Source organism: Dermacentor silvarum, chromosome 3, assembly GCF_013339745.2.
Source record: "Dermacentor silvarum isolate Dsil-2018 chromosome 3, BIME_Dsil_1.4, whole genome shotgun sequence".
In the NCBI taxonomy this organism is placed as follows: domain Eukaryota; kingdom Metazoa; phylum Arthropoda; class Arachnida; order Ixodida; family Ixodidae; genus Dermacentor; species Dermacentor silvarum.
This window is the reverse complement of record NC_051156.1, coordinates 224,355,613-224,377,003: the sequence shown is the minus strand read 5'-3', so window position 1 is coordinate 224,377,003 and position 21,391 is coordinate 224,355,613. Positions and strand designations below refer to the sequence as shown.

The 21,391-nt window shown below is 47.7% G+C and overlaps 1 protein-coding gene across 1 annotated transcript; it reads left to right on the top strand.

The window, feature by feature from the left end:
- The first annotated feature begins 2,123 nt into the window (after positions 1–2,123).
- LOC119446781 (uncharacterized) lies at positions 2,124–21,198 on the top strand. Its single transcript, XM_037711329.2, has 5 exons — positions 2,124–2,631; positions 11,978–12,153; positions 15,503–15,662; positions 17,635–17,781; positions 20,884–21,198. Exons 1-5 carry the CDS (start codon positions 2,366–2,368, stop codon positions 20,975–20,977), a joined length of 843 nt encoding a protein of 280 aa, XP_037567257.1. The 5' UTR covers positions 2,124–2,365; the 3' UTR covers positions 20,978–21,198.
- The last annotated feature ends 193 nt before the right edge of the window (positions 21,199–21,391 follow it).

Here is a 21,391-nt window from a genome sequence, read left to right as displayed (position 1 = left end):
GTGGCACCAGGTACGCATCTTGTAGGAACGGAGATAAAGGATTCATAGCTAAATCCTAGAAGGAACTCTGTGTAATCGGAGTAAGCTGAGCTATTCACATCGAGAAGATTGATGTTTATGTCGCCAAGCATGACGACATCCCTATTTTCAAATGACAATTTGTTAAAAATGGATTGCAGAGAAGAACAGAAGGCGGGAACTGAGGACGATGGTGAGCGATATATGCAGCCTATGATTGTCTTGTTGCCACTGGCTGGCATAGATGGATTAGCGATTTCAATCCATTCAGTCTCAGCATTCTCGACAGAAAGGTTAAGGTCATATCTTCGTTGATGTGGAATCGTCGAAGATACAAATATGGCTGCACCGCCATAACTGCCAGATGAACGGTGACAATACTCGGGAACGTGTGATGGGAAACAGAACATGCAGCGTAGAATTTCACTTCTCGTCTGTCGTCGTAATGGGGAGGCCGCGCTTACGGGGGGTATGAGATATTGCTTTGTGGGGTTTGAGCCATTCATTGTTCATGTCCTAACGCGCGCCCCGCCGGCGCGTTAGGACACGTCGTCAGTTGCTCCTCTGGTTGTGGTAGGAGAAGGATGCGCGTTAACCTAAGGTCTAGGGGCTAGCGCGATTAAAGACACTTAAAGGGAACCTTAAGGTCGCCTACAGGTTTTATTGCGATAGCAATTATATTTACACTTCTACCGGATTTCTGCCGTCGCCGTCGCCGTGAGGTTCCCTATAGATAAAATCTTCGCCTCGCGCCGTATGCCCGAGCGGAAACGTGCAGGGACGCGCGTTATCACGAAGAGCGAACGCACTCAATCACCCACGCGCACGCAAGGAAGCGGGAAGCCAGCGCCGGAGAGCGCGCGGGGGGGGGGGGGGGGGGGGGGCGCACTTCTACGCTGCCAACAACCGCGCTCGTCGCTCGTCCGCACCGTCTCTTATCTCCACACGGCTCTGACCTTTATGCGCCGTGCATTCGCCGCTCAGTTTCCGTTGAAGCGATAGACCGCACGTACCTTCGCCCGCTGCTGCGGCGTATATATGCGCTTGCTGCCAGCGTTTTGACAGTCGTTGTCTGCAGTCATTCAGTGTGATCTATTCATGTTTGTTTGTGCGCGCTCACACCACGCTTGTTCAATCAGTTAGTAATAGTCGGGCCACATTTTCCAACGCACGCTACACATGCAATGCTGCCCGGGTCGGCAGTGCAGCGCTACAGGTGTGTCCCTTCGCACGCGCTGCCCACGGGAAGCGCTTCTCATCAACACCACCGTTTCACACGCGCCTTCTCGTGGTCATCGAGTCTCTCTTCATGTCGGTCTACTTACGCCGCAGCACACCTGCTTACTTAATCAGCTTATGTTTACTACAATTCATATTGCTACCAAAGCCGCTCACCTTACTTCGTATGACATTGCTGTGTTGCTATCGCATTCATTGCTTCGCCCTTAGGGCGAAACTGTGACAATTTTTTTCATTTCCATCGAGTACGCAACCTTATGGAGTGCGAACCGGTGCCTATATAGAGCTTCTGTAGTTATTGCGCAACCGTACGAATTTCCTCAACTTCGTTTGTCGTTGACGGGAGCCTCTCGGGAATGACCGAATAACTGACAACCGCCCGATGTGGTGACAGTGCAACCCGCCGTGACATTCATGAGTTGGTGACGAGACTGGAAAATATGTTACACGTGGGTTATGTGACCACAGTTAAGTTCATCAGTTATACTTTGTTGTGATTGTGGAACAGTTGAAATACTGCTGCACATCGGTAGGTCGCAAGGGGAGCGACTCTAAAGAATCGTCCCCGTCGCTTGCCGATCCTGAACTTTAAACTGGAAAGCAACGGCCATTCAACTGCTCTCTCCGAAAAATCATGCAAAAGGCGAAAGTACACTGCCCTGACGTTGTGATCCCTTCTCCGAATCCACCAAACTGTCAGCGTTGGAGGAAAAAAAACGTAAAAAAGTGTCGCAGCGGAAGGTGCTTAGGGACGCGTTGAACACGCCGGGGAGGTTGTTGTTGTTCGTGGTCATTCTGTTTTGAAAAGCGAGAAAGGGAGCAGGGGGGCGGTGAAGAGGGACCCGGCTGGATACGCGGAAGGGGCGCTTCCTCGCACGCGGTAGCGTACTGCGAGAAGCAGCGAGCTGCACGTGCTGGTGGTGCCGGATAGCGCAGCGTCCGCGGCCAGCCTAGCCGGTGCGGCGGCCCACTTTCTGGTCGCGAGCGGTGCGCTGACCCGCATCCGCGTAGTGTCGCCGCAGCGACGGGCCGCACTCCGCTACTGCGGCAGCCGCTGCCGGAGACGCCGCTGCTGTCGGTGCCGTCGCCGCGCTTGCCCTGGCCGAGCATGTCTCGCGGCACGAACCACCGGTGGATCGGACGCCATGCCCTCCTCGCCCTGGTCCTGACCGTTGTCGTCGTGTGCTGCTGCTACGAACCAGCCGAGGCCGGTTCCTCGCCCGCGAGTGCTCTGCTGCCGTCGACTCCCGCGCTGCCGTCTGCTACGACTTCGCAGGCGAAGACGGTGATGTACTACGACGGCAAAACGATTGCCAGGGTGGAGTACGGTGCCGACGGAGTCACGCTGCAGACCTGCCGGTTGTTTGAGCTCGAGTGAGCACCGCCTTTCAAACTTCTTTGTCTTCCTCTTCTCATTCTTCTTGGCGTGGTCATTAATGGAAACGCGAAAGAGTCAAGATAAACCAATCGCATCGCTGCGTTTCCGCGTTCGCCAGTGCGTGTGCGATTGGCGTAATTCAGGAACGTGCGATTATTTGCAGTATATTTAAGGCGTTGCTGATCAATCGCGGTTATGAAATGTAGTTGAGGGGAAAAGGAGCAATCTTGAATAACGGAGTCAAGCACCAACCACATCAAGCTGACAGACAAAAATTCAAATAAAAACAATGAGAAAGCTGAAATTTCTTTTCTTGATTTATAGATGTGCACTTTTGTATCGCGTATGCGGGTTTCCCGCTGTCCGATACCACCGGCAGCAAGTTGTTTTTTTTTCTGTCAGTTTCATTTTGCTTTCCTTTTATTAATTAAGAATATGAAAATAATCTCATATTTCACCCTAATGTATGTATTTTAGCATAATTATATAAATATATATGCTTATTTTTCCATTTAATTAGTGTCTGCTGGCTTCGTATGGTCGTTTCACGTCTAAGTGTCGGTTTCTTCTCTATCGTTCTCAATTCACTGGGAAGAACGTACGATCTATAACGAATGTTTGCAGACCATGGGTGCCGCGAAAAAAGAAAAAAAGAACTTTTTCCTGATCTTGACTTGCCGCATGAAATTTTTTGATACAACGCAGGTCGACAAATGCATGTCCTCATCAAGCAAAATGTTCCCCAAACTTTCGCTCGTGATGCCGCACTCATGTGCGTGCACGTTACTCGCATGTACGCCTTCTTTGGGCAGTTTTGTTCATCTCTTCGCGAGGTATTAATTACCTCTCGTTATCTGCTCAGTGACCGGCCATATGTAGGCAGCAACACCATAAGGCACATTCTGATTCAGTTTTAGATCTCGCAATGTTTAAGCTTCAAAGAAACGCTCGAGACTCTTTTAGCGGGGGTCATCAGTTCAGCTTTCACTCATAGACCGATGGGTTGTCTCAGAGGGGATGGGCAAGTTGCAGGACGCAGCACTCCGCAACCAAGTACCGCGCCCGGACGCCAGCGTGTCCGATCGGTGTAAAATCCAGAGGCGAGACAGGCTAAGACCGGAAGAAAGGACTCGCGCCGAACTCCAGTCTTTCATGCAAGCTTGTTTCCGCGGCTTCGTTGTGTTACTTTTCAAAGACGTTCGCCGATATGTTGGCCTAGTGTACACGTTCGTCCCCACCACTCAAAAATATGCCGAGTACGTGCAGCGGCGTTCACCCTCTCTCTGTCCATGTTTGCTTCGCTGTAAGTGAAACTGGCAGCGTCGCTTCATCCCTGGGGTTTCCACATACGCGACGCCGAGTAAGTTGAAAGTAGCCAACGTCTGTTACTAGCATGTCTTTCGCCCACAGTTTTAGGGAAACACGGGGAAGGAGGGAGATGGAAATTAAAGAGGATGAGCAAAACGAGAACAAGGTGAACTCAGGTGCCAACGTCGCCACAAGTGGACTTGTCTTTTTCAAGGCGACATATGCTATCCTCAGAACAGTATGATATATATATCATACTGTAGGTCACAGTTCTAGTACGATGCACCTCACCGTTTCAAGGTCAGCTCATGCTTTAGTGAGTGATAAACCTTCCAGGCTAAATGTGGTCCTTGGTCCTTCAAATGACGGCAGGGATATCGAAACTATAGTGGTGTATTTAGTAACAGACCATTTGATTTTCCGTTCTTGTCGACGCTTTGCTACTGGCTCGCACGGAAAATTACGGATCTGGGAAGATTAGAAGTTTTTCCAGTCCAGTCCAGTTGTCTTTGATCAAGCACGTTGGTAACAATGCATGGTAATGTCAGAAATGCTAACCGACCGCATGTTTGCTTTGATAAGGAACGGTTTTGCACTGCAGGGTTTTGACTTTTGAAAGTCACACGCTCGTTTTGACGTCATATGCCTCGAACTACATGCACACATACTGATGACTTCTCTTCATGCCTTGAAGCTCTTCAGCTTGCCTCTCTTGTTATGTAAGCCCGCTCCCTCTACGAAAGGTGGCAGTATGCTTGAATACTGCAACAAACTCTGCAATTTCAGAAACCGCGTCTTAAGCGTTGTCGGATACTGTGTTGTGACCCGAGTTCAGTGATTGTTCATTTTTAAAACAGCGCCAAAAAACACGGGACGAATGATTCGTACCAACTAGCTCGCACCCAAACCCTTCCCAGTCAGCGATTGTATCGGCAATCTATGAAATAAAACGCAATCACGGGCCGTATTTGCTAACGATTCCTATTAATATTTTATCATCTATCCTGTCCAGTGGCCAATATCACGGCGATAGCACGGGCGTGCATCCGTGCGAGCCAGTAGCAAAGCGTCGACAAGAACGGAAAATCAAATGGTCTGTTACTAAATACACCACTATAGTTTCGATATCCCTGCCGTCATTTGAAGGACCAAGGACCACATTTAGCCTGGAAGGTTTATCGCTCACTAGAGCATGAAGTGACCTTGAAACGCGATCAAGAAAAGAACGAATCAGAACAAGTATACTTACCTGGGAGTTCGATGTGCAGTCGCTGTGCAGCGACTGTGGTTTCTAAGTCTGATGTGGTCCAAGATCTACAGTTTAGAGCATTAATTAAGACACTGTTGCAGGTGCAGGTCAGATTTTTCGACTCTACAATGCGTTATAGTCGCTTTCGACTTTCTTTTACAGTAAAACAGCGCAGGAAACGATGACGACAGAGAGAATGGACAAACGCCACAAACCTCCTTCAGTCTGTCTTCGTCTCCTGTGCCGTTTTAATTCAAAAGTCACGTTGGATAAACTAGCCCAGCGTCACACTTTCTACGGTGTCGATTTGCTCGAACTTGAATTTATGCTGATAGCGCGGTTTATGGCGATGAGGACATGTAAATGCAATTGCATGATTGACTGCACTCTCGTCGCGGTCAGCTATGCATCGTTGACATGCCTGTAGAGTCATACGGGATCCACGCGGAAATTTCTTGTCATATCCTTCTCCAGGTAGTGGTCATGCAGTGAGCAACATTTGACCAGTAATTTATCACAAAGTGAAGAACAGTGGCAGAGGTATTATGGTGCGAGTAGAAGGTGCTTTGTCGCTGAAACCGAAGCCGCTGACGCATACACATTTTAAAGCACACTTGTCATTTCTTTGAAAGAAGAGCCTTTGAGTTGCTTATGTTAAGAAATAATGGGTTAATAAATAAAACCATAAATTGAGAAATTATTTAAATTGATTTTATTTTCTTCTAAATTCGACTACAATGTAATGCGCTCAAGTTAGCGCACAGTACTTGCTTATGCAATTTGGTAGATTTTGAGCAAAGGAGTGCACAATGCGATTGGAGACCGTTGGAGACAAAAAATGGTACGGTTGGTTTATTTTATGGTACTCGATCATTATGGAGAAGAACCAGATTAGTTATATACTTGAAAGAGCGATCCCAAAGTATTTGGAGAATTGAGCGGATTATTTCGGCACTGAAAATTGCATGCAATTGGTAGATTCCTGCGTGAAAAAAACTCATGAAATTTGCTTAGTATTGAACAAGTGTACCTGCTTGTTACACGAGCCACTGGTTGGTTTTATGAAGCTATCATGACTGTATATAAGATGATACGTGACAGTCATCTACGAGTGAACTTACTCTAAACAAGCCATTGGCTCGGATGTCTTTAGTAAAAGATAGGAGAAGGAAGTGGTCCCAAGACAGTAAGTACCTCGTTAGTAGAACAGAAACGAGTGGAGTTCAAGTAAATAAGGGATTGCAAGTGTATCCAAATCGCTGCCGGTAAAGAAGTTGCGTATTCAATGCAATACTAAGGCTAGAACGAGACATTTTTATCACGATTTATCCACTCAAGTCTACTGCCACAGTTTTCTTATGATTCCACCTTTGCCAAATTACCTTAGCTCGAATATCGTATTACCGTGAAATTTCACGCCGTTTTATGTACAATTCAGTTATAACTGGCGATCCCGTCACACTTCAAAACTGTGGCTCTTGACGCATTCTTTGATTTTCACCTCGCTTACGGATCCTTCTGCGAGAAGCGTCTAAAGGGGTCTGCTGCACGCATGCATCGGCAGCACGTCGCAGCACGTACATATCTTGAGCACACGCGAAAGTACGTGCATGGGTTTCTGCAAGCGGATGCCGGGCAAGCTTGGCACAGAAACGAGAACACGCGGGCCACGAGGCGACTGCAAAGCGATCGTCACACGTGCGGTAGCGGAGATCCTGTTCGGCAAGATCTTGCGATTCGCCTGAAGCTTGCCACCTTCTTTGGGCTCCCAATCCTTGTGACGAATGGGAGCTGGTCAGGCCATGGCGACCGATACGTTTTGAGCAAATCGGGAGAGCCTTTGCATTCTGTCTGCACCTATGTGCCGCGTGGAACTGTATACCGGGTGCGTTTCGAGGTCACCTGTTTGGTGCTTGCATGGCGTCTATATACAGGCCGCACACAAATAGGCTAGGGGCAGGGCCACATGACCGAAGACTCATATCACTTCCCGCGGTGTGAGCCATATTTCACATTTATTTATCTCATTCTCAGTTTCCTAAAGCTTATCCAAACTGATCAAAGGGATAACGTGTCGCAGCTGCACTTGACTCTGACCCCTTACAACGTGTAAGTGTAGCGAAACCAAAGCAAGTATCATGAACGCATAAGTCAATAAGAAGCATATGGACTACTTCAGCTGCGTAAAGTAAGGTGAGGTAACTGGTAAGGGGGTAACAACGCGGTAAGGTAACTGGTATAAAGAAAGCAGTACTGACACGTAGTTACCAGCACATGTTCTGTCGTATCTTTACTGCTTGCGTTGACGATGAATTGTTACTGACTCGACAGATTTCTTTAACGCACTCCTCACTTCGTCCTTGTGAGCGGATTGAAGAACAACTTTTCAGGGCGATATTTCTGTCAGGCTTGTGCATGACGTGCATCGCCGAGCAGAAGCGCCGAGTATGGCGATGCGCGCAGGGTAAAATGTTTTGTCTTAATCGAATGTACGCTGGTATTAGTCGGCAAGGTCCTTACGAGCCGGCTTTCCTGCTATTTAGACGCATATATGCGGACACAGCGCGCTTGTGCCGCAACTATGACTTAGACAACCTTATTTTCTTAGCTGCTTTTACCTGACATCGCTGCAAACCCACTTCGCCAACTGTGTCATGTGTTACTGACTCTCGTTGATGGTTGGTTCCGCACGATAACCAATCACGAAATAAAGTTGGCAGCCGCTTCAACATACCCTAAAGAGGATGAAGGCGAAAGCCTGCGGGCTCATGAGACATTCGTTAAATTACTTGACATTCTCATTCGAATGCGTTACTTCCTGTTACCCGTTTTTTCCCACCGAAGGGGGTTCGACTCAAACCAAAGGACGTGGATTAGAGTGTCTTACGTAACTTTGTCTTAACTAACTGTACCTTAATTAACTTTGCCTTAATTAACACCAAAGGGCGTGGGTTCGACTCCCACCAATGGTCGTGGGTTAGAGTGCCTTAAGTACATCTTAATTAATTTAGAGTTAATTAAGACTCTCGAACGCACGACCTTTGTTGGTCGCACTATGGTGGCGCCAACACATGGTGGCACCATGAATTTTGGTGCCATAACGCTGGACATCGAATTTTTCGACCCAAGAGCCATCTAAGGCTTTCGGCTCAATGATGTCCGAGCCCTGTGCCGAGGGCTTTCTATGCTGCAACAGTCGTCGTAAGCGTTAAGGAATGGTAGCCGAATATGACACTTCTTTACAACATTCTATGCAAAGTGGCTTCTCTGAGTGACATCGGGTGCTGTTCTTCCCATAAAACAACCCTAAGAAAATCACGACAGCTCGCTTAAGAGAGAACGGTTTTTAAACTGTGGGATCATAGGGGGCACCTTAACACAGAGCGCCTTGGTCCTCCTTGGCAACGTAGCAGACCTGCAGACAAGTGGTCACGAATGAAAGGCGTGCTACGAGCCGTATTCCGCCTGCGTGCAGCCGGTACCTTTCAGCACGACCCGAAGTCGGAGAGTGCATCTTGTGCATGGAGTCTTCTGCATCATCACATTCGAGCAATTCGAGCAGCGGCGGCGTCCGTTTCCGCGTTTCGTTCCAACTCTCTTCCTGGAAGCGCTGCAGTAGTTTTCCGCGAGGCGTCGCTCTCCCTCCTCTCCTCCTGAGAGCAGACGCGCGCCTCCGAGATAGGCTCGTTGTCGTTTTCGTTTGGCCGCGCTCACGCGGGCACTGGCCGACACGATCGACTTTCCCTCGCCTCACTGTCCGAGCGCATTGCTTTTCGGACTGCGACGAGTTCATCGGCCCCGTTAGAGGGAAGGGAGCCGCGCCCTCCTGCTTGCGTCCTTGACCTCACCACAGGGAGATGGCCCGCATACATCGGCCTTGCAGAATTACCTGCCGCGGCTGGTGGCCGCTATCGGCCGAAACATGGCCGAGCGGTGTTCTGTGCAGCGCTGCTGAGGCTCGCACTGGTTGACAAGAAGGGAAGCGTGAACGAGTACCTTGTTCTTCGCGCCGGAGAACGCGTCGGCGCCCACGATATCGTGTACCCTGTTGAAGTCAGTGTGCAGGAGACGACGGCGCGCTTCGAAGCTCCCGACGTGTGGTGTCGGTGACAGTGATTTTCCCGACACCGAGAAGACGTTGATCCGTAAACAGCCACGATGAAAGCTGTTAAACTCGTCAGAACGTTTGAACCGAACTAAGACTCCGCCTTCTCTCACCTCGCGTCCTTACAAGCTAGCACCTTTCATATCCGTTGCGATTGCTTCTGATTGCTTTGCCGATGCAATCACAGTACCGCCCATTAAACTTCTACATCGAAGCTTGCGGTCTGGTTTGCAACCCCGCTGTACGGTTTTAGTGAGTCTCTCCGAATGGCGTTAGCCTCTCCTCTCGGCGAACTGTCGCGTGCGACGGGAAGGTGTGCGCGCGTGACCTCGAAAGATTGGTGTCTGCGCGTGCTCTTCCTTTTCGATCGTGGCTACGAGACCGGTCCGCACGCGGCCCCCCGCTGCATCGTGCGCGCTTTCCTTTCTCGTCAATCTTACGCGATAGCCCATCTTGTAGTGAGTGTCATGCATGCTTAAGCCTTCTGCCTCCCATCCTGGCATGGTAAGCTCAAAATTAAAGTCGTTCGTAATTCCGGTTAATTCGAACAGATCTGAATTCCACTGCTGGCCCATTATGTTTTCACTTACGCTTTCACTTTACATCTCAGTTCGCACTTGTTACTTCTCGTCGAAGAGCGGGCCTCGTCAGGCAATGCGCTTATTCCGGGAGTCCTCCCGAGGCAAGGCGCGCACTGTCATTTGCACCAAATTTCGAATTCACTTCTCTCTGCAAAGCCGCACCAAAGTGACACGAGCTTATCCACCTATAAATGGTTGAGGAAGGGGCACACACACACACTGATTCAGAAACTGTTAAACACTAGTTAAGAGTGGTTAAGAAATAACACGCACGGACACGTGCGCACACGCACACGAATCAAACCGCAACTTTGAGTTCAGAAGAGTGTCATATATCCACTGATGCACCGTTGCGGGTTCCCATGCACTTCAGCTTGACAGCTGGTTCTACCAGAGACCAACTAGTGGACGAGTCAACCAGCAGCTGAGCCGCAGCCCTAAAGACTTTGACAGTTGACTCTATATAGACAGGGTATCTATACATGCGTGATGTCATTGTTGTAAGAACCATCCTAACAAAGTTTCATTGTTGAACCTTGTGACTCTATTACGACATGTGATGCTTATATACAACTGTAGTCGTCTGCACAGTCCATGGACATTTAATGCAGAGGCCGTTTCCTGAAAATAATTCAGTTTTAAAGGTGCTCTCTGTCAGCAGAAAGTGACTTTTGGATTAGAGCGAGTATTAAAGGCACCGACGAGATCGAGCTCCGCGGAATTCGACGACGCATCTATCAATGTTTAGTTTGCCTTTCAGACTGTGGCACTATAAGCATGAAACAATGTTTCACCTTGCCAGTTCAGGACAGCTGCGATATGTTAATTATGCTAAAAAATAAATAGAAGGGGGGGGGGGGGGCGAGGTGGGTATCGCATAGAGTCCTGCGAGTTGAATCGTCTGCAACGCCAAAACACTGCCGAAACCGGCGCATGAGGCGGCGCTACACCGGGTGTTTCATTTTAGCTGCACCAAATTTTTAAAAATTGCCTGTGGTATATAGCCCAATTATAACCCTTGATCTAAATTACTCGCTGAGGTGGCCATTACCTTTACGAGAAATCAAAACGCCTAATTATTTAATTAACGCAATTACACTAGCAAACTTTTTAATTAAACATTTTACGGCACATCTTTCAATCTACGAATTATAGCCGCTTAGTTCGCAAGGCGTATCCACTTGGAACGAATTCTCAGTAGTGAACCAGTTTCGAGATATTAATTTTCAAAGTGTCCGACGAAATGCATGGGCGTTCGAGTTAACTTTGTGCTTCAATGCATAAAACAGCGTTTTCCTCAAGAAGTTAACTGGAACGCCCAGGCATTTCGTCGGACACATTGAAAATTAATATCTCGAAACTGGTTTAGTCCTGAGAATTCGTTCCAAGTGGATACGCTTTGCGAACTCAGCGGCTATAATTGGTAGATTGAAAGATGTTCCGTAAAATATTTAATTAGAAATTTAATTAGCGTGATTGTGTTAATTATTCAACGAAGCGTTTTGGTATCTCGTGGAAGTAATGGCCGCCTCATCGAATAGTTTAGATCAAGGAATAAAATTGTACTATCTGCCACAGGCAATTTTTTAAAATTTAGTGCAGCTAAAATGAAACACCCTGTAAGTGTTCTTAGTGAGAGAAAAATAAACGAACAAACGTTACCTGATTTTTTTTTTGTGCACGGTAATCTCAGGTGAACCGTTAGCTCAGAATTAAAGAAGGCACCGTAAGAAATTATTGCTAACATCAGCCAAAGTGTTCCTGTTTTCTCGAACCCTGGATGTAGCATACCAACGAGCTCTGAAGTGACCTTCTATTTACTGATATTCACAGACACAGCAAGGTGAATCTCACACACTATATAGGTTGTCCCGTATGTGCGTTGCGTACAAATTGATGTGAATTCAGTATAACTATATAGTTGTGCGGCACTCTGTCTTCATTAACGCCCCACTGGCCTCTTGCGTCTGGCAAAGTCTTTTCATATATGCTCCTCATTTCTTCACCAAACACCTTTCATCTCTACCGAACCATCGCAACTCGGCGTGCACGCTGGGTTCTGTGGTGCGTCCCGATAACCCGTGCCTTCGTATATGCAGCGACGAACGCGAGGCCGAGCCCATCATCAAAGCGCAGGGCCTGCCCGTGCAGCAGGTGGACTTCTCGGCCATGCTGAACCTGATCTCTCAGTGCCGGGACCTGCGCGACTGGTCTGCCAGCACAAACAGCACTCCGCAGTGGAGTGCGTCTACCCTGTGGAGCGGCATCATACCAGGTATCACATCCTGCTCACGAGCAGCACGATGCAAAGACGCGTATCACACTCCTGATGCCAGCTGTAGTTTGCGCTCCAGTGACTGGTGCCCCTATTGCTTACTGACTACGTGGCCAAATGGAAAGTGTGGTGCAGATTAAACTTCCAACTTTTGCTTGCCTAAAAATGTGCTTCTGGTTCTTTTATTATTATTTTGGCTTAAATTCCTATTTCCTTCTGTTGTAGCGTATCTTTACTGCCCAAGAGCGCTTCACAGTGAGAATGCTTTTATGCATGTGTGTATGTATAATTTGTGCTATTTCCAGGCGCAATAACGAGACAATCTATTAGAGCAGACTGAGTGCTCTGTATTTTCTTGTTTATTCCGTTATCCCGTAGATTCTTGATTTAAGCTAGTTAGTGTGTCATACTTCGACGTAAATAAACGCCGCAAAACGGATGTTGGCGTGGAAGCACACACGTGTTTACACACACATGCGCTCGTCATGTTGTACATGTTTCTCCGTCCACGTATGTATTGCGCCGTTTATTTTCCTTGGAGGTTATCCCGTCTTCGCGCTAAAAATATGGCTACATGTCAAACAAGCTAGGGCCCTCAACAGTACATCCTTATAATAGTTTAACATCATGTCATATCAAGTCAGCACGTGTAAGCTCTGAACGGCGTCTTGCGCGAGAAGGTCGCAATAGCTGGGTTATATGGTAGTGCTCAAGGAAGATATATTAGCACTAATAATTGTCATGCCACCAATTTTGCCATAGCGAATTATCTTCAGGATCAATGGAAGAAACCGCAAGAGTGTTCGACATACCTATACACGCAGGGACGCACGCGTAACGTTCAGTGGTGATGGTCGTCAAACGCAAATATGCTAATGTACCTATAGCTTTTAGTACACATTAAGCGAACCCCCAGGTGTTAAAAATAATGCACATACTTCCGCTATCAATCACGATTCGTATGCTTTGTAACGTTCCATTTCATTTTCCATTCTTATCGCGCCGAGTGACCGAACCCAGTGACAACGATGGCATGCAGGTCATGTCCGAGCCAGTGACGCGAAGGAAAACAATGGGAAATTAAATAGCAAAATACGGCTCCAACTCTGGAGCGCAGCAGCTATCCGCACTGATCTCACTGCCCCGCGTTCGTTGCTTGTTCCTTGTGACCAGCGTGCTACCCCCTTGAAAATTTTCTTTTATTGTGATTAGTCAATTATATGGACACTCCAAGCGCATTTCGGCCGTCGGCGTCGCCGTGGTGTTACAGTGTAAAGTCCAAACACGATCACATCGTCGCCGCGCGCTGTACGCTGTATGTGCGAACTGAAAGCTTGCGATGGTCAGCTGACGATCGCGGCTCAATCTCGCGTGCGCGAGGAAGGAAGGCGGGGCGGAAGCGCGCCGTCTTCTGTGGCGCGTGAGGCACGGATGGGGGGGTTCTACTCCGGCGGCTGCATCTACTTACGGCGCGGCCGCCGTATCTCGAAAGCGATCTGCGACGTGGACTAAGTGCGCCACGCTGAGTGCCGGTAGCTTCGTGTGCGCTGTGCATTCGACGTTCGCGTTGAAGCGATAGACAGCACGAAGGTCAATTCGCTCGCTGCTATTGCCGAGCTTCCTCACTCCAGCTTGTTGACAGCGAGTTTCCGCGGTCATCGAGCGAGATGTGTTCATGTTTACCTGTGCGCGCGTGAAACCGTGCTTGTTAATTTACTTAGTTAGCGAGTGTTTGCAAGTTTCTATGGCCTATAAAACTAATATCCTTACTTCGTAGACCTGTCTACTAATTTGCTATTACAATCGATGCTTCGCCTTTCGGGCGAAAGTGCGACTTTTTCAATGCGAAGCATCATTTGCCTCATTCATTGACCCTTTGCGGTAGGTAGGTTCCTGCCTCGCCTCGCTTTAAGAAACATAATGTGCGCTGTATGTGGGAATCGAGCCTCCGCCGTCTCGCACCGCAGCTGGGCGCTCTAACCATTAGGCCATGATCCCCATTTTTTCACAGTATTTACTACAAGTATAAAACACGCGTGCGTAAGTTATTTACATAGCGGCCAAAACAGCCATTGCCGCGCATGCTTCTTTCGTTCCAAAGTCGGCCAGCTATTTGAAACACTTGGCGCATGCACCCCGTGCCACATGGTTGTCTTCTTTCCTTGAGACAGCTCGCGCTTTTAGGCGTCGTGTTAGACTGCACTATCTCCGGGACTGGTCCACTCTGCCCACTACTTTTCTCGTAGCAGCTTACGCTACGTAGAAACTGTGCGACCTTGTAAAGATTTCATGATCGCCCAAGTTAATGAAGCTTTAACATTTCTTCGCCGATGTACAAATGACATCATACACGACATGAAAAAGCCTTATGTACGACTGTACAGCACGTAGTGGCTGATGACGTCACGATCCGTGTTTCTCTCGCTTACGCTCGTCCACTAACGTAGAACTCAACAATCGCCATGTCGTAGGCTTGAGTAGAATGGCGGGCGTAGAAGTCATGCCATTGCCGTCATACGGTCGTCTACACCGTGGCTGTCGTCGTGCTGCTGTTGGCACTTGCACGTACGCTTGACACACACACGCACAACTACTCTATTTACAGGAACACGTTGGTCCTCCTGGTATTGTGTTGCTGAACCCCAAAGCAATGCTGGATAGCCAGGTACCTGCGAAATGCTTCACATAACGTATGAAGCCCACCGTGCGTGGGATCTGCACAATTTTTCGTACTGCTGTTGTTTAACGATGCTCCAAGTGAAGTTTTATTTTTCATTAGTCGGGCGATCATAAGCTGTTCTTAAAAGCAAGGCATTGGTATTGACAACTTCATTCGAAGCGGTGTGCCTGGTTCCTCTCTTTACACATATACATACTACTCTCTAAAATTGCTCAAAAGTCTGATGCACTTGAAAAAGGGGGTAGGCTTACATAGGCAAACGCTAAAATTAAGAGAGCGCGAAAGAAAAAGAACACGGACAAGACTGAAGAACACAAGCGCTTATGTTGTTCAGTGTTATCTGTGTACTTTTTTGCGATCCTTTAACTGCACTATATACAATGAACCAACTAGCCCAGCAGCAAGCCTTGTTACAACGGCAAGTTTTTAAAGCAGTATTTCGTTAACATACTGTCGCGTTTGAAGCACTCAGCATTTGTCCGCATTCAATGAAATGTGCCGGCAAAGATGAAATGCTCTTCGCTGCGCACTCGTACACCAGCAGCTAGCAGGGCCCTGGAAGAGACCTTTTTGCCCGCGTGCGCCTGGCCATGGCGACAGGGCTGTCCGCTACCGGCAATCGTGGCCGGTGTTTGCGCCTTAGTGAGACCTTGGAATGGTGTGATGCAGGCACCAAGTGGTGCGGCCTGGGGGACATCGCGTCCTCGTACGAGGACCTGGGTACCCACGTGACTGTGGACGTGTGCTGCCGCGCACATGACCACTGCCCCGTCAAGCTCAAGGCCTTCCGCACAGGATACGACTTGGTCAACTTTTCCTTGTACACAAAGTGAGTGGCACTCCGCAGCCCGTGCGGAGAAGCACATTTATGGCATATGGAAATCGCAGTGTCAGCCGTTCCGCCATCTTATCTACACGCTATACGGTTAATGCGATTTCTATCTTAAATTTCCTATAACTATTAAATAGGGCCTTTCCCTGAGCAAAACAAACCTCACCACAGCGCTGTTCTGACAACGCGTGGTATTTTTAGCCACGCATTTTTAGGATGGACAATAAAGCAGTTTATGAAATTAAGCAGTAGACAGTGGACCACGTATCAACTACAACTTGAGATGCCCTCCGTGAACGTTCCATTGTGCGAAAATTGATAATGATATTGTTGAATGTTTTCTCTGTCGGAAAAATCTTGTTTAAAATTATTATTATTTGCAGAAAATATTGTTGGTTGTACCAATTTAGGTTTAATCTCCAATGATATCAGAAGTCTAAGGTGGTCGCTGGCTTATCGGACACCTTCTAATAGTTCGCTGTAAGCATATAGGACCACGTTGCTTTCAGATTACACCGATTGCAGATTGCAACTGAACCCCGATAAAGGCTGCCTTGTCACTTCAGTGTATTTACTCATTTATTCAATTTACTAAGTAAGGCGCCGGTTTTACAATCCGAAGTTCAGCCTTTTGTGGATTTGATCACAATTCACTCCTGTTCGCGCGCCGACAGTCCGTCTGTGAAATATTTAAGTCAGGCTTACTATAAATCATTGAAGAGAGGCAGGCTCACTTAAGATGACATTGGCATAATCATTTACGGTTGTTTCGTTTCAGTCGTGAAACATGCCTATGCGAGAAAACCGGCTAATTATGCAAAGAAAGAACAAACATCGACGAAAAGGCAGGTGTACGGATGGCTGTGTATATATAAATCGCAGTTGGGGCATTCGTGTCCCATAAACGGCAGCATGATAGTCATTTAATTATAGCAAGAAAGCAGCTGAGCGGTGTGGTTACAAAACACGCACTTCGCAAGTACACTGACACTTTCCACGTGTTTCTTCTCGCAGTTAAATTGCGAAGTACACCTTTATGTAGAGGTCGCCTTGTCATCATCATCCAACGCATAATTCAGTACTGTACAGCGCAGAACGCGCAGGAACGGAGGTAGAGGTTGCGACTACGCACAGCGTTCAAGATCTAACAAATTTCATTCGCTGAAATATATACAGGAGGCCCTTATAGCCAACGGTGCACCGTCATGCGTCAACGGAAAATAAGGAAACGATAAGCGGCCGTGTGTGGTTCCCTGCATGCACTTTCGTGGGGTCTTTCCTGCGCCATGTGAACAGTAATTCATGCCATATATACATCGTTTCCTTCCTCCATGTGCCATATACCAACAATTCCATACCCTCGCGTTCTCTCAGGCGTGTCCTTATCGAGCAAACACCGCGACATCGATTCACTTACATATACGATGCACACGATGATCTAGCTAGCTGACCCACTTGCTATGCCCACAGTCGTCGGGGCGCAATTGTTCAGAGTGGCACGGAAGTTCGACATTTGCACGACCCACGTGCATGATTTTAATGCCGCTCGCCGTGTGCTCAGCTGGTCTTGCGCCCTGCTTGACACAATGCCACTGGCTGCACGAAACCACAAATGCGAATAGTGAAAGGCTCTATTCGCCTGGTGGTGTGGAGAGTGCTGAATAGTATGACTCTCGCAGAAATTTGTAGCGTGGCAGCATGCCACTTGGTCGACGGAACAGTCAGCTATAGAGACAACTCTTTAGAACACGCGATGACTGGTGAATACTAAAACATGCTGCGCTTAATGCCAGCGGTGTGTGTGCGCGCGTGCGTGCGTGCGTACATCAGATTTTATTTGGTTTCCAAAGCTTGATGTGCTCCTTTTCGAAGCCACAGCGCTATAACGTTGCATTGCATCATGTTCTACTCAATTGGTAATTCGAGCCTCTCGTATTTCATGCAAAAGTGTGTTCTTGCCGTGGCGCAGGTCCCACTGTGACTGCGACCGCGACTTCCTCAACTGCCTGCGACGAGCAAAGAGCCACATAGCGGACACCATAGGCAACGTGTACTTCAACGTCATCAAGGTGCCCTGCATCCGGAAAGTGCGCAAGCCTGTATGCACTGACAGGGGGTAAGCGACGCTCGTGGTGCAGGGAGCTTTAGCATCGCATTACTATGCGGGCGCCATGCAGAAACGCTTCTGTGCTGATGCTTCGGTGCACTTTAGATAAACTTTAATGCTGGACTTCACTTGTTTGGGCATCTGCCTATATACAGGGTGTTTCATTTTAGCTGCAGCAAATTTTAAAAAATGCCTGTGGCAGATAGCACAATTATATTCCTGATCTAAACTGCTCGATGAGGCGGCCATTACGTCCGCGTGAAATCAAAATGCCTAATTGAATAATTAACATAATAACGATAATTAATTTTTAATTAAATATTTTACGGCACATCTTTTAGTCTACGAATTATAGCCGCTGAGTTCGCAAGGCGTATCCACGTGGAACGAATTCTCAGGATTGAACCAGTTTCGAGATATTAATTTCCAAAGTGTCCGCCGAAATGCATTGGCGTTGAAGTTAACTTTTTGAGGAAAACGCTGTTTTATGCATTGAAGCACAAAGTTAACTGGAACGCCCACGCAGTTAGTCGGACACTTTGAAAATTAATCTCTCGAAACCGGTTCAGTTCTGAGAATTCGTTCCAAGTGGATATGCGCTGCGAACTCAGCGGCTATAGCTCGTAGATCGAAATATGGGCTTAAAATAATTAATTAAAACGTTCATTAGTGTCATTATGTTAATTATTCAATTAGGCATTTTGATTTCTCGCGGAAGTAATGGCCGCCTCATCGAGTAGTTTAGATCAGGATTATAATTGTGCTATCTGCCACAGGCATTTTTAAAAATTTGGTGCAGCTAAGATGAGAATTGGAGGAGGCTTACGCTTCTCCTTTAAGAGTAGAACGCGATAGCGTTATCGGGACCCGTTCGAATCGCATCGTTGGCAACCGGCAAGTAGGCTTCATTCACTGCAACACAGAACGTGGGAAAGCCAGCTTACAAAGACCAAGCTTACACCGATCTCTTTAAAGTCGGCTTCACTTTTAAACAGAAATGTATTGCTGGAAAGACGTTCTTCTCGGGGCAAGATAAGTCGTCTTATATTAAAATGTCAAGGCCATAGGACCTTTTTTCATTATTTTATAAATTGTTTGCTATTGCCCCGACGCGTGCGCGTGTCCCAAATGTATTTGGCAGGGCAAGTCCCAAATTGACCGACCGAGGATGCTAGCGCCATCTGGATAAGATTTTCGCAAGTAGGCTACCCGAGTGAACCGGTGTTTTGTAGCGAGAGCTACACTGGCCGCATTCTCGCCGTTTCACTGTCGCCGGTGGCCGCACGGCGAGCTGAGCCATTGCCTAGCAACCGCCGCAGCTGGCAGCGCCACTCGCCGCGCCATCTGGCATGACGTCAGAGGAGAAGCCGGTGAAACCGCGTTGCAACAACAGAGGAGGAGCCGGCGTAGCATCGTATATCTAGAAGGGGCGGCTCGGTGGGATTCGTCGGTAGATATGGAAAGTGAGTTGGAAAGACTGAAAGAAGCCAGACTTCATCGTCGGAACAAAACCAAGAGGAGGCAGCGAGCCGAGGAGACGGAGGAAGAACGAGCCGCACGCCTCGAGAATCGTCGTAAGTACGAAGCGGCCAGGCGAGTGGATTCAGATGAGGATAGCACCCGAAACGTGTTCAACTCACTGGACGACAACCCCTTATCCTGCCGCCTCACCGACCATCGGGCCGTTTTTGTGGCAATTGAGAAACAAGATGAAGACTTTCAATATAAATGCGTTACACTTTAAAAATGTCTAGTACTTAATGTAACCATAACTTAACGAGAGGTAACAACCAAACCTAAATACTCAGACGTACGAAGATAAACGATAAAGATGTAACCGTAGAGAGAACCAAGCTAAACAATAAGATTAACCGTACCTCTCGCTACACACACCCAGGCATAAGTGAGTTAAGCCACAGCCAATTTTTTTTTGTAGAAATGCTGGCAAAAGATGTTTCTGTTTGAGTTTCCTCGTAACAGAATTATGTTTTCTCGTACATTGAAATAACAGTCCGACGTCACCATGTCTGTAGGTTGTGCTTAAGTTGTACTTTAACATTTTTCTGACGGATTTCACTGTGAGAAATTCAATTTTTGTTCACTAACACCTTGCACCACAACGAAGGGCCTGCGCTGTCGGGGTGGTTCGGAATGATTTTCTCCTGCAATAACACCTTGCGGATGCGGTGGTTGCGGATGATTTTTTCGCCACGGACACCGACATCCACGCCGACACCGAGGCCGACGTCGGATTTTCTGCGACACGGGGCCCTTAACGTAGAGCACGCTGTATAGTCACAGTGATTGTTCAGCAGCAAATAAGTTAGTATTACGAAGCTTTAGAAAGAAATGTTTTCTTACTGACAAAGCGAAATATAGACTGCTCAGAAAAATTTTACAAATAAGAAAATCATATGGTCACGAGTGCTCGACGTCACAAGATTCAACCACTCATGTTCTAGCTTATATAGAACGGCATAGCCGCAGCACCTGCCATGTGCCGTTGATGTCGGCGCCCATAGTTTTAAGTAGTCTTCAGCTTCTAACGAGGCTGTTTGCCCTGCATTATCTAATAATTTTATGCGATGCTTGAACCCTGATAGGAAGTGAAAAATAATGGTGGTTATGTTAACAGGAAAAGACGCGATGGGGTCAGGTGTGGTGCTTAGATTTGAAAGAAAATGCTATTTATTGGGTAACTCAAAAGTCGCAGTCGGAATTGTAACGTAGAGGATAGTGACAAAGCACCGACGTGCAACAAGTCATAATTCATGTCAGAAAGCACATTCACAAAAGAAGCAGCAAGCTGCTAGCGAGGAAGGATAAGACAGTCGCAAGCTTTGACGTATAAGTAAATAAATATAGCTGGTACAGGCGAGAGCGTTGGTAATACGAAAACAGAAGCAACAGGCAAGTGCACACTTTATATACGTTTATACGGTCACCGCCCTTTTGAAAACACTGGGCCAAAATTTTCCGACCTAGTACTTCCTTAACTGACTTTAAACAGCTCGTGGCCCTCTATAATGCAATGAAATTTGCATATTTCACATAAAAACTAACATAGTGCTATAACACGACATCTGCAACGTGGTCGCATCTTCTTCGCAGTCTCAGGTATGGCCGCAGCGACAGCAGCTGTGAAACCTGGGCCTACCAGGAGCTGGGCATGCAGTTTGTTCCCACCGAGCGCCACTACGACTGAGAACGCCTCACCTGCAGCTGGAGTTCATGAGCGCCTATAGAACCGCGGAGCATCGCTCATGTTGGCGCAGCTCCCGAGTTCATGACAAGCGCGCGGAACTTCAGCCGCCTGTGGAAGGCGCCAACATTGTGTAAATAAACAAGAACTGTTGCGCATGTTTAGAACTGCGATACCTCGTGGATATCTCAGCTCGGCCGTTGTTCATCCGTTCCTATCAGACAGGTGGTCTCCTCTGGACACATGGACACGTCTGTCGCCTCTGCGGATACCTAGACGAGCATTGTTTGGACCAGCGCGCAACAGAAGACGAGAACATAAGGGTGGCTTGTTGGGCGAATTCGTACATGGTACTTTGTAAGGGTATGGCAGCAAATGGAAAGGATAACTAGAAAAAGAAAATCGTGAGGCAAGAGA

Excerpts from the sequence above, each read along its gene's own strand:
- LOC119446781 (XM_037711329.2), top strand. The coding sequence starts at position 2,366 with ATGTCTCGCGGCACGAACCACCGGTGGATCGGACGCCATGCCCTCCTC. Across the intron at positions 2,632-11,977 it reads TGCCGGTTGTTTGAGCTCGA|CGACGAACGCGAGGCCGAGC; the intron begins GTGAGCACCGCC and ends TCGTATATGCAG. Across the intron at positions 17,782-20,883 it reads CCTGTATGCACTGACAGGGG|TCTCAGGTATGGCCGCAGCG; the intron begins GTAAGCGACGCT and ends TCTTCTTCGCAG.